Source organism: Mastomys coucha, unplaced genomic scaffold (genome assembly GCF_008632895.1).
Source record: "Mastomys coucha isolate ucsf_1 unplaced genomic scaffold, UCSF_Mcou_1 pScaffold8, whole genome shotgun sequence".
Classification (NCBI taxonomy): Eukaryota; Metazoa; Chordata; class Mammalia; order Rodentia; family Muridae; genus Mastomys; species Mastomys coucha.
This window is the reverse complement of record NW_022196914.1, coordinates 58,622,362-58,635,936: the sequence shown is the minus strand read 5'-3', so window position 1 is coordinate 58,635,936 and position 13,575 is coordinate 58,622,362. Positions and strand designations below refer to the sequence as shown.

Below are 13,575 nucleotides of genomic sequence, written 5' to 3'. Positions count from 1 at the left end.
TGTTATGTAGTCCTGGCTGGCCTAGAACTTGCCATGTAGACCAGGCTAGCCTAAACTCAGAGATCTACCTGTGTCTGCCTGTATGCTGAGTTTGAGGGAATGTCCTACCACATCCAACTCTGTTCTTTCCCTTTTGTATCCATTCAAGAAAACTTGCTAGGCAACACTGTGGATACACTACGTATCTGCCCGTTAAAGCCACTTACAGACACAATACTATGGCTAGTTTCATTATCCTCCTACTTCATATTGATTATGATTAAAGACCGTAATAATGACAGCACACATTAATAACAGAAACATATCATGTTAGCAGAGCACTTCCTGTCAGCTGCTATATGTCTCCAGACTCATCTTATTCAGCCCACGAGGAAAGAGTGCTGTTAGCCTCCTTTTACAGATGGGGAGACTCCACAAGGGTGTCTGGGGACTGAGTCAACAAGCCAGGCACAGGAAGGCGGGCTCTGCTGGCACAGGCTTTATCACCTTCAACCCTGTGCTCTCTGCAGATCCAGTAGCATCTCAACTCTCCAGGGCCCCGCTCTGAGGTGCATTTACTATTTGGAGCAAAACTGAAACCACAGAAGTTAGAAAACTCATCTCTGTGATTCAAACTAACAGAAAAAACCACCTGCGAGGGCTTATGGGTAATCCAGCGCCACCATTGCTGGGTTCCCTGCTATCTTTGGATCTTAGGAACTCATCCAGTCTGAACCTGTCGCATACTTGAGAAGTGTGATACTGACTAATGTTTCCAGGTTCTTAGTAAAGAACACAGAGTTGGGTTCAATGTGTGGGGATTTAAGGGTCTTTTATGAAGGGGGAATCTATGCTTGCAGTACTCATATGTACCTGTCTAGAACTATTTTTTTGTTATAGATTAATATTTATTCCACATTTATTTGAAAAAATGCCCCTCTAATTTTTCCCACTGTCTAGAACTATTTAAGTTCTTGATAACAAAGAAGGTCTAGGTGTAGAAGTGAAGGTACTTGTACCATATGTCTTAAGGTATGAAGTCAGAAAGTACCATGTAAAAAATGCACTTTTGGGGGGTGGTAGCGTTTGTTCGGCTAAGAAGGTAAAACTTGGCTGTAAGACAAATTGCTCATATTTCATAATTTCTCAGTCCTGTTCATTGTTCATTTCTTCTAGATCACTCCTTTGATGGCCTCAAAAAATCCAAGCATGCCCCAGTGTCCCTTGCTGCAGGCCAGCTCTCTGATGTGCTGAATGGGGGCGATGAGGTCTACGCTAACTGTATGGTGATTGATCAGGTACAGCATGCTGAGGTGACCAGGGGTATTTGAATCACTTCCCAGAATAAAAGGGAAGCCCTGAGAGAAAGGGAGTATAGTGGGGGCGTGGTGGGGGAAAGGGATGAGAAAACTCCTTGGTGAAGCCAACCAGGAAATGGTGATGTGCTACCAATATCACTCACATAACCTTTCAGCATGCTCAGACACACTCACGCTCTCTCATCTGTCTTTCCCTCCCTCCCTCCCTTCCTCTCTCTCTCTCTTTCTCTCTCTCTCTCTCTGTGTGTGTGTGTGTGTGTGTGTGTGTGTGTGTGAGAGAGAGAGAGAGAGAGAGAGAGAGAGAGAGAGAGAGAGAGAGAGAGAGAGAGAGAATATGTGTTTAAATCTACCAGGTAGTAATGAACACATAGATACCTGGTCCCACTCCATCTAATGAGGTCACATAAATTATCTTTAATCCTCATAGCATGCCAGCTGATGTATGTTGGGAATGTATAACTTTGATGTGCAGATAGAACAGTGTCTGGTCATGAAGAAGCTGGGACATTCAGACTTTCTCCGTTCCTTTCCCAACGGAGACTTGTGGGCTTAAGCTCAAAGCAGAGAGCTTAGGTTTACCAGCTTTACTTAATTTGGATTTATTCTTCAACCTGGCTATCTTGAAGCTTTTTGTATTTATAAATATTTATAAAATTAAATAATATTATTAATGTGAATTTTTTTCACATCCTAATTTGGCAGAATCTTAAGGGATTTTCTTGGATAACTTTGATGATATGAAAATCCTGCTTTTTTCTGCTACCTTAAAGTACTCTCCATTTAGACATGCCATAGACACATGTGTGCGTGTGTACATGCACACACTAACTGCCCATTGAGGTATTTTACCATTTTTCTTGTCCAGTAGATCTCTGTTTCAGACTGTAGCTGGGTGTCCTGCTCTTCTGTTCTAGTGTCACGAGTCAGTGTGACACTAAATACACGGTAACATGACAGAGGCTGGGGTAGATTCAAAATGGTGGAGAAATCAACATATCAGAACTGATAACTAACTCTTAACAACAGCTTGCTTGACATAAGCCCCCTGAATGTGAGCTGTAGCTACAGATATCAGGTTGGAGTCTGGACTGAGCTCTTCGGGGTTCGAGATGGTTAGACTGTGTGTATTAGCCATAGTTACATGGATATTTACATGTAAGATTTGTTATATTTGTGATAATATAGAAGGTTTATTTCCTAGCTCTGTTGGGGGATAGTTACTGAAATGCACTCAACTATACAAGGTGATGTGTTGTGAAGCTGTGAATAATGCTTCTGTGCACATGAGAGTAGAGATAGTTCCTGAGGACAGCGGTTGTATTTCCCTTGGATGTATACCCAGAAGTGGGGCTTCTACACGGTATGGTTGTTATATTTTGAGTTTTTTAAGGAATCTCTCTGGTGTTTTCACTGATTGCCCTGCTAGTTTATATCCGTGCCAGAGCTCTCTTCTCTGTCCCCCTCTTTAAATCTCTTCTACTGCCTTGAGGTGACTTGGTGACAGCTTTAACGTGATACTTCGCTGTGGTTTTGATTTGCATTTCCATGATGACTGGTGTTAGTAGGTGTCTCTTCATGTGCATGGTGGCTGTTAGGGACTCCTCTTTGGAAACTTTAAGAGCTTTGTATGTTAAGAGGGGGAATGGGGAGGGAGAAGGAGGGAGATAACAATGACTTCTCTTTCTTTCCCTCTCTCTCTCTCTCTCCTGTCTCCCTCTCCCCTCCTCTCTCCCCTATTTCCCTCTCCCCTCCTCTCTGTCTCCCTCTCCCTCCTCCTTCTCCCTCTCTCTCTCTTTTACTGTTTCTCTCTCTCAGTGTGTGTGTGTGTGTGTGTGTGTGTGTATTATGTTTGTGAGTCCAGGTGTGTATAAGCCACAGTCAAACATGGAGGTCAGAGGACAACAGCTCTTTTAACCTGTAATCGCAAGGGTATCTGCATTTCTCTATGTCTTTTTAGAATTCTTTCATCAGAGTTTTATAGTTTTTAACATGCAAGATAATTGTTGTGGTCATGGTCTGGTCTTAAAGAGATTTTTATTTTATTTTATTTTATTTTATTTTATTTTATTATCCCCATAATTTCAGTGGACTTTTCAAGTCTTTATTCCGTCTTGCTCTAAGCCTCACTGGACAGATTATTAACCCTACTTCCATTTACCCCAACTATTGCGAATGTTTCAACTTTATGTGAGGAAGCTGTCTTCACAATGTTCTACAAATGCACTAAAATTGAAAAAAAAAAAAACAAAGATGAAGTTGAGGTATAATTTTTGTTTGTGAATACTTTAGGTGAGAGGCACGTTGGCTTTAGTAATACAAAACAAATAGGAAAAAGAGACTGCAGGAAGCCCCGTTGAATAAACACAGCGAAGGATTGCTGAACTTGTGCAGTTGAGATGAGCTGTCGTGTGGGGCTGCACAGCAAATTGCAGGCATCCTTGTCTCTGTCCTCCTGTTGTCGGGGTCACAGACACACACCTCCATGCCCAGCTTTTACATGTTTTAGCGACTAGAATGCAGGCCCTCAACACTTCACCAGCTGAAGTCTATCACCTTAGCCTACCTACTCTTAGAGTCTCATTTGCTGCAAAAGATAAATGTAGTGAAGACATGTCATCTCTGGGGGGTTTGTTGCTTTTACTAAAACCAATCCTTCCTGCATTTATCATCAAGCAAATGACAAAATGTTCTCTTCCAACATCCAGGTTGGCGATTTAGACATCAACTATATAAACATAGAGGGACTGTCCGCCCATAATAGCCACCAGTCCATGAGGTCCACTCTGGGGCCTCAGGCTTGCATGCATGCCCTTCCTCCTGACACCAGTCTCTGCCCGCGTGCACTCAGTGAGGATGGTGAGGGGACCCTGGATGCTGCAGCTCTGCAGTTCTGTGTGTCACCATCCAGTTCTCGCACTCCCAACTTGAACCTTTCTTTTGGTCTCCATGGATTTGAAAAGGAGCAGAGTCATCTCAAGAAAAGAAGGTAAGACGCTTTGTTCTGGAGGAAGCCTACAGGAAACTGGGGAGAATTTTTCATTTTAAAAATTGCCCCCATCACTTTTATGTCTATATCAAAATGTTGCCTCCCTTTAAATTTTCTGTATTTATTGATTTGAAAGTAAGATTTTTTAAAAAGCCAACAAAAACACAGTAGAGGAAAACCAGGATGCTGAGTATTAGTAGAAATAGAAAAGTCTGACATTGTTTGGTGACACAAATACAATGGCAGCTGAGAGCCCTGAGCATTGTGTAACAATGTTGCGAAATGATTTGACATTGTTACTAGTGTTTACCAGTAGGCCAGTATATTAGTGTTTGTAACAGTAAGAAATAGCTCAGTTGGGGATTAGATATCTAGTTATATGTAGTTTTAAATTGTATAAATGTAATACTATACAGTCAAGGAAATGAATTAAATATGTGTATATATAATATGCATCTCAGAAGCATGAGGTTGAAAAAACACATAAGCTGTAGACTTAATTTTACAGAATGTAAATAAGACAATTTATTGCATGTGTGATCAGTTATAAAGTGAAAGAAGAGATTGAAGAGAGGGAAAATCCCTAAATTCAAGAGCTAGAACTAGTGAGAGAAAGAGCTGGGGTGGAGGGGACCAGACAGGCTTTCTATGGACTGGTGAACATTCGTGTTTCAATTTGGGTGGCTCATAAAGGATTTATTTTTTTCTGGTATACATAAAATGACATTAAAAAAATGCTGTTGTGCATGCCACGATGACATATGTATGTGTGTATGTATTTGTGCTATCTATGTCTATGTGTTCATTTTCTTTAACGAATAAGCCAGTCTCCACTTTCCTTGGGGGCTGGTACTTTTTTCTCTTATGTCCTAACCCTGAGATTCTACGTTCATCTTCACATGTGAAGTTATGAGGTGTACATAGCACATAAACATGTGCATGTGTATGTAAATGTTTAGAAATGAACATGCCTGTAGATGAACAGATAATCAGCAGAGCTGTAGTCAATCAAGAAGAGGAGGCAGGGAGGGGACCAGCTGTCAGTGGACACTACCCATTGGACTGGATTTTATATGGATCTACAAACTGAGTTTATTCTTAAGTGCCAAGTATTGATATAAAAGGTTATTTTGACGATAAGTCCTAAAGTCTTTACTTTATGCTTGTAGTTTATCTTACAGTTTACAGATGGCAGAGAGTGGCTATTTTCGATTGTAATATAGGTTTTGAGGGGTTGTATGTGCTGGGGATAAGAATCCGACAGTGTAGGCCTGACTCCGCAGTTCTGCAAAAGTAGATTAAACTGTGTGCCACTTAATACATCCTGGCAGAATCTTTTGGATATGTTAAGTGCCCCGCGATCGATTGCAAGAAATTGTTTGTTTAAAGAGACAGCTGAGTCATATAAGGCAGAGAAGATACAAATGGTTATTCTGTTTTCCTTATAAAAACATTCCCAGAATTTCAAATTTGTATTTTCATGTTCTTGTTCTGGGAATTCAAAAAATTCTCTTGCTACAGATAGACTTTTTTTTTTTAGAATATCAGAAAAACTAAGCCAGCACTCAGGGGGCAGCAGTAGGAAGATTACAAGTTCAAGGTGAGCCTGGACTACACAGTAATATCAAATGTTTCTCTATCCACCCACCTGCCAACACACATACATACAGTTACTCGGAGGAGGAAGGAGAAGCTGTTCTGCTGAGGACACCTCCGTCAGACCGCTTCCACAGGCTAGCCACTTTTGCACACTCTCTCTACCTTGAGAGATGCAGGAATGGTGGCAGGGAGACTGAGGGCTGAAGATACTCCTTTTTAGCCTTGAGCTTACTACACAGCTCCATTCCTAAAGTGGCTGCTACCATGGGAGTGTGTAGCCTGAGAGACACTAACCACGTAGCGAAATTTACCAAGTGAGCAATAGCACGAGAGACAGGAACTTCTAATGGAAAAAGAACTTAGGGACCACACAGTCGAAAGTGTAAATGGTACAGGGACAAAGTTAACTAAGAAGAATCCTCCATTTCCTGAGGGCTACAGCCATGTTTGATGGGGCCACACACACAAATCCAGATGCCACGGCTCTCTGCCTATGCTATATCTAAATGCTACAGAGGATTTTCCCTAGCGTAGCAGGACAGCACTAGCTCACAGAATGAATCCTACCTCTGTGCACAAAGGATGTACAGGCTTGTAGAAAAGATGAACAGGAAGCAGGAAAAACATTGCGGCCACACTAACAATTTTGGGAAGTGTGGGTTTACCATGGCACCTGAACCAGTCTGAGATCCTACTAGCAAAGAAATGGGTGTCTTCAGGTAACAGCGTGTTGGCCACAGTCAACTTACTTTCCCTAAGGAGATGATAACAAATTATGATTAAAATTTACCCTGGGGCAAATAACCTGTAGATAGGTTATTCGTTTTCACAGTTATTTCTCAGTTTTCGTCAAGGTATTATAAAATAACGTTCCCTTTCGTTCCTTTCAAACTGGGAACACAGCATATCCATGGTGGCAGAAAATCAACACACTGTAGATTTCACATTATCGGCCAGAATGTGAGCTGATGTTTCAGTCGTGTAGCTGGGTGCCTTTTAATCCCTCTGTTTTCCACCGTGGTAGTTTAGCAGAGGCCAGGTCATCTCCTGTGGCAGCTCTAGCTCAGGGGAGGTGGAAAGTGTCTGTCACTCCTAGTCTACCCTTAGTGGTATGCTATCAGAGCAACTCCTGTCACAGAGGCGTGGCCTGTGTGGCTGGAATTCTTGTGACAGAACATTCACACTCTGTATCTTATTTATTCGAGTCCTTGTCTTTCTATGACTGTTTACCATAAAAGTTAACTTTCTGAAAAACCCAACAATTTCATATGTATAGGATGTAGTGATAATATTACTTAGAGTCCGTAGCTCTTTTTGAGAAGTCAAGAAGAAAAATAAGCCATGGAATACCTATTTTAAAATATTAAGTAACAAAAACTTAGCTGATGGGAAATAACCATTGGTTTGATTTTAAAACTCACATGCCTCAAACCCTTTTCTGTTTCATAATCCACTGGTAAATAAATTAAACAGTTTTATACAATGGCTTATGGAATGTATTCTGGTAACTTATACTTTATGTTACTGTAAAGGAAAATCCTGATCATAGTGCATCCACCTTACATCCCATCAATGGGCTGTGACCGTAAGGTCTATAGGCAACCTTAAAGAGTGCAGTCCAGCCTTCCAGTGTCTTTAGTTAACTGTTTAGCAAAGAGGAGTCACAGTCTAATGTGACTTAGATGGAGAAGAGTTGTCACTGTTTCCTAGTGCTGAAAGTAACATAATATTGGAGCATCCAGGGAGTATGCACAGAGATGGAGACACCTGCACTGTAACTGGAAGGCAGTGTACCTATAGTAGGACATTACTGCACACTGACAGAGTCCATTTCTACCTCTGAGTTAGCTATGGTACAAAGACCATAGCTGAAAACATACTCAGCTAGCTCTGATGTATCTATTCTTCCAATCATAGACTGTTTGTGTGTCAGGAAACCACATAGAACCTTGAAATAACTATAATTTACTATAACTCCAAACCAATAACATTTTTCAGGGATATTTTCTTTATACCAAGCTTCATTTTTTTCATTAAAAAAGACTACAACTGATTCTAAGAAATTTGGGTGTCAAAATAAGTGAAGTAGAAGCAGACCTCCAGATCTCTCTTCTGCTCCACCCTAAGGAAAAGATTACAATCAGTTCTTGAAAGAGGAGCCTTGGACCCCTGCATGGTGCTGACCATGGCCTGCAGCTACTAAAAGGTTTCCAAGGGCCTTCCTGTGCCCAGGGACTAACTCAGGGGTAGAAGCTTATCTGAGGTTTAAATTATAAGCACAGAGTAAGAACTCTGTCTGAGAGTCATTTAATTTACATAATCAATATTCCTTGTTTTAAAAAAGACAAACCAAATTGGGCCATTCAAATTTTCATCTTCTGTTGTTTGCAGTCCTAATAAGATGATTTTCCAGTATTGTGTTGGATGCAAACCTCATCTTATATCACTGAAACAGCCAAGAAAATATACTAAAAAATACATCTCATGTTAATGTACCTGTGGTCATCCATGACCACCCATGGCCTTGATGCTTGGTGGAGTGGCTTAAAATGTAAATGTTATAAGGAACTGAACCTTGAAAGTGGACAGTTGCATTCTGTCCTCTGATGTTATGGTTATGAAAGTTAAATAGGAAGAAAAAAGTTGTAATCAGGCAGAATCTTTACGTCTTTTTGAGACAGAGTCTTTAACTCCAGAGATGATTGTCTCATGTGACAGGCTTGAGGCTTCATGGGTGACTTATTTCTGACCCTTGTCCTATCTAGGTGAGCACTTCACTGTTTCTCCATATGCTCACCTCTGCCCTCCTGGCTCTCCAGATGTAGGGAGGGATGTCAACTGCAACTTCCCCATGTCACCACCCAGAGGGTGCTGTGCATGCAGGCCTGTGGCTCGGTATCATTGGCATGTTCAGAATATGAAGAATAGCTATGTAGGGCCGATGATAATGGCATTTACAAAACAAAATAGTGAGGTTGCCAGTATCGAACCTGCTTTTGTAAAGTAATCGAAGAGACTGTTGCTAGGTAGGAATATCCACTTGGGAACACATAGACTTGTGATTAAAGGGCTGACAAGACAGTTCAGAGCAAGTAGGGGTGCTTGCTGCCAAGCATGATGACCTGAATTTGACCCCCAGTTTCCACATAGTTGTAGAAGAGAATTGTCCTCTGTTGCACATTGTCCTCTGTTGTCTATATATGTGTTTGAGGCACATGCATGTACACACAAAGAAAAGAGGAAAACCACAGTAAAAATGTTCGTCTCAAAAGAGATTTGGATGGAAAAAAGTATAAAAAGCAGCATCGGTGAAAAGTACATGATCACTCAATGCATATCACTCCAGTGAGAGAAGCCTGAATGCAGAAAAGTGAAAATCAGTGTCTGTCTGTCTGTCTGTCAGTGAGAAGTTACATGATCACTCAATGCGTATCACTCCAGTGAGAGAAGCCTGAATGCAGAAAAGTAAAAACCAGTGTCTATCTGTCTGTCTGTCTGTCTGTCAGTGAGAAGTCACATAACCACTCAATGCATTTCACTCCAGTGAGAGAAGCCTGAATGCAGAAAAGTGAAAACCAGTGTGTCTGTCAGTCAGTCAGTCAGTCTGTCTGCTCACTGAGTGGTTTATTTCATGCTTTAGTTCTAGCCTGGATGCCCTGGTTGCCGACAGTGAAGGGGAAGGACATTCTGAGTCCCCGATCTGCTATGATGTGGGATCTCAGAGTTCCCCAAGAACTGGGGTCCCAAGTGGGGATGAACTGGATTCCTTTGAAACCAGCACTGAACCAGATTGCAATATCTCCAGGACTGAATCGCTTTCTCTGTCCAGTACTCTGCATTCAAAGGTAAGCTCCTCAGTGCTTGTTCTGCGTATAGGAAACACCGGATGTGTTCTCAGTGCGTCCATCTCTACCTGCAGAGCAGATTCTGTCTTTCTTCCTACAAAAGAAATATGTGTCTGGGTAGACACCCGGGATACCTGATTTTTAATGTCCATGACTCTAGTTTGATTTGTACAACGCTTCCAGCAGTTGGTTGGTGTTACCAACTTCCACACAGGAACGGGTCTTCTGGAATGGGAGTTAGAGCCTGTGAAAAATTAAGGGAACCGGAATGCGGGAAGGGGTTAAAAAATGAGACCCAGACATAGTGTGCCTTCAGTCCTCCATCATTATTGAACTCTCTTTGTTACAAGCAGGTAAGTAGAGAAAACCCCCTCCCCCAGTCCGTCCGTCAGCAACTCATGGCCCAATCAGACTGAAGATGAAGAATCTTCAGTCTCTGGAGGCAGGACTTCCAGGAACGTGGAGAGAGGCGTGGCTATTAGCAGGAAGTTGGAGAGAGGCGTGGCTATTTGCAGGAGCTTAGAGAATGGCGTGGCAATTTGTGGGAAGGCAAGGTCTGAAAGAACCAGTTCTAAGCTGGAGGAGGGTCACACCAACTCACAAGGAGTAGCACCATTTTTACATACATGGGAAATGCTCCCGTTTCATATAATATTCCTGTTCTCCTTCCTGAGGCAGAGGGAGGAAAACTGCCAGAACTGGGTTCAAGTGCTAGGTGTTCTGGCTTACTGATCTAGCCTCCACTGTCAGTTACTTTGCCATTTTGAAGTTCTACTCTTCTTGAAAATTTCACAAGCTTCATTCATTTGTGTGTGTGTGTTTAAAATAAATACTTTAATTCAGCTTTTCAAAGGAACGCCTTCTGCTTGAATATATCTAGTTTTTTCTATTAGAGTTTTATTACTATCCACTCATTTTGTTCTTAAATTGTATTCACTACTGTAAAACGGTGTGTGAAATGCCACAGTTCTATCAGGAACACATGGTTAGGATAATAATACCTTGCATTTTGCAATATATCCTGTAAATATAAAAATGGTTTGATATATATCATATATATATATATATATAATATATATATTTGTGTATGTGTGTGTGTGTACAAAACATTGAAGTTTTTCCTTTTTCTTTTTGGTTTTTCGAGACAGAATTTCTTTGTATATCCCTGGCTGTCCTGGAACTCTCTGTAGACCAGGCTGGCCTCAAACTCAGAAATCTGCCTGTCTCTGCCTCCCAAGTGCTGGGCTTAAAGGTGTGCGCCACCACCGCCCAGCAACACTGAAGTTTTTCATAGTCCATCTAAGATTAGTAACTTTTATTTTATTGTTTGAAAGAATCAGAGTTTTGACCAGGTGAGTACTGAATCCTTTTCCCTCTGCAGTGTGGAGATCTAACTTTATCTTTTGAGCCTGAACAGCCTACTATAATTCTGAGTAAAGAGAATAGATGAGGGGATGAATATTATTCAAGAAAACAGTAGATCTGATTGTGTGTTAATACTAGCTAGTTTTGAGGTTTGAATGGAACGTGAAGACCTTATCATTCCCCCAAATGAAAGACAGCTCTTTGGAAGCAATTTCATATTCATGTTCACAGAAAGAGTCTGTCCTATAAAGCACAGCTGGCTTTGCCTCTGTAACTGCCAGCATAACTTTGCCAAAAGGTCTAGGACAGTTTCCAGAGTTCCACTGTCATGAACAGTGGTGACTGTGCATGGCATAAGTGAAGAGGATGGCATCAGGAGGCCCTCCGTGGTCCATTCCCTGCTGGGGTTAGAGTACCAGCAGCATCCACTCAGCCTGAGGCCGTGGTCCATTCCCTGCTGGGGTTAGAGTACCAGCAGCATCCACTCAGCCTGAGGCCCCAGTAGGTGCACCCAGATGAAGCAGCTCAGCCTAGGTCCTTTGAACCTTTAACCAAAGGCTGAGCCCTTTAACCAAAGGCTGCCCAGGGACCATGTGTTTTCTCTCAGGAAGAATAGGCAAGACCAGCTCCCACACAGCGTGCTTTGTGATGCCTTCATTTTAGTAAAGAATTCTGCATCACTTTCCCTTAACCCCATAAGTAATAACTCAGAGATACATGGGCATGATCAATGCTAAGGCCTCTGCGGGAGAGGAGTTAGATACCATCCTAAAGGGCTTTAATGAATTTCTATTGCATATTCCTCTAAAATTTCCAGAACATGTAAGAAAACAATGCTTTAGTTATCTTGTCATCATATATATATATATATATATATATATATATATATATATATATATTACAAATATATTAGAAATAACATGCAGTTGGAAAATAGGAACAAAATGGTGGGTCATTTAAAAAGAATGATTTTAAAATCCTATAAATCATTGATAGCATCACTCTGGGAAGTAAACTTGTAAAGTATATTAACCAATGTGCCCAGGTGAACAGGATTCACAAGGTCTGCCCCTAGAGGCTACACCTAAAACTATAAACAGCTCTTCGAAAGTGTAAACGCTCTTATAATTAGAAGTAGCTATTTCTTTACCTTTTAAAATTGCTTAAGGATCGAGATCTCAGTTAGTATGGAATTTCGTCTGAATGCCAAAGTATAAATGAGCAAAAAAGTAATAATCCACATTAAAAACAAATTAAAGCCATAGTTGGACACTCAGAGGAAAAGTTATATGACTTAATTTTCTCATTTTTAACCAAGTTGTTGAAATGGCTCACAGGTATTCTTTTACATGTATGAGAACTATTGAGAACTTGTCTACAAAGCTTGAGTTTATCAAAGCATTAAATAAGAAGGAGGACACTAAAGAAGTTTGGAGAGGCAAACAGAACAAATAATTGAGATCATGCATACAATGTTGGGGTACAGCTCTCTTAACCCAGCTACATGGGAGATGTAGACAGACTATCCCAAGCTCTTTGCTACCCCGGGGTAACTTAGGAAGACCATGTCTCAAAACTAGCTGTAGAGCATGATCTGAGACCCAGTGATACAGGCTTTGCCTGTCATGCACAAGGCCCCGGGTTCTATCCCCAGGACAAATGAATAACAGCATGGATAAAATGTGTGGGTTGTGGTTTTATTCAGTGACAGTGATTCGGTAATGCCATGGCCTTTTCTAGGAGTCCTTGCTTTCTGGGATCCGATCACGCTCCTACTCCTGCTCATCACCCAAAATCTCTTCAGGAAAATCCCGGCTAGTGCGCGACTTCACAGTGTGCAGTTCCAGTGAAGGTAAGCCCTGTCTGCCATCTGACTTCAAACTCATTCAGTTCCAGAGCAGACATCCAGCTCGTCCAAGTACGTAAAATGCGAAGGAGCTGCAGGCGAGTTCCAATCCTACCTCCACAACCGGATTTCCTAAGCTTGGTTGAATCTTTTCCTCGCGGGACATCGGTCAAGTTATAGATTTAATTCTGATAAAATTGTACCTCTGTGCTCACTTCTGTGTTGCTTGTTTTAATAAAATGTTGCTTTCAGGGATGGTGCAAACAAGAATGGATTCTAGGCATATTACTTTGAAGGTCTTAGAGGATTTAATTAAAGTAAATTCTGAGAATTACTTTCATCCTATGTGTACAGTGCTGAGAGACAGCTCTGCAGAGGTAGGCACAACATGGCAGAACAGAGGGCCTTCCATATTTAGCCCAGGACTTGGGAGAATTGAAATAATAACAACATATTCACAACACCAGTAATAGGATCTCAGCCTTGGGAGGAAGAACAGCAATGTAAGACAGCAGAAATACAACTTTTATACAATAAACTTTTATTAAAGTAGAGTGTTGCTACAAGAAAGGGTTCCCACTAGAAGAGTCTGTTTCATTTTTCAAAAGTGAATTCGTCTCTAAAAATAGAAAGCTG

General features: G+C 41.3%; 1 protein-coding gene across 4 annotated transcripts in view; it reads left to right on the top strand.

The window, feature by feature from the left end:
* Positions 1-13,575, top strand: part of Arhgef28 (Rho guanine nucleotide exchange factor 28) — a 302,649-nt gene that overhangs the window by 202,426 nt on the left and 86,648 nt on the right. For all 4 annotated transcript variants that reach the window (XM_031359805.1, XM_031359806.1, XM_031359807.1 and 1 more), the window contains 4 exons: positions 1,156-1,277; positions 4,004-4,284; positions 9,524-9,728; positions 12,834-12,945. In XM_031359805.1, coding sequence (XP_031215665.1) covers positions 1,156-1,277; positions 4,004-4,284; positions 9,524-9,728; positions 12,834-12,945 — 720 coding nt within the window. The remainder of the gene's footprint in view (positions 1-1,155; positions 1,278-4,003; positions 4,285-9,523; positions 9,729-12,833; positions 12,946-13,575) is intronic.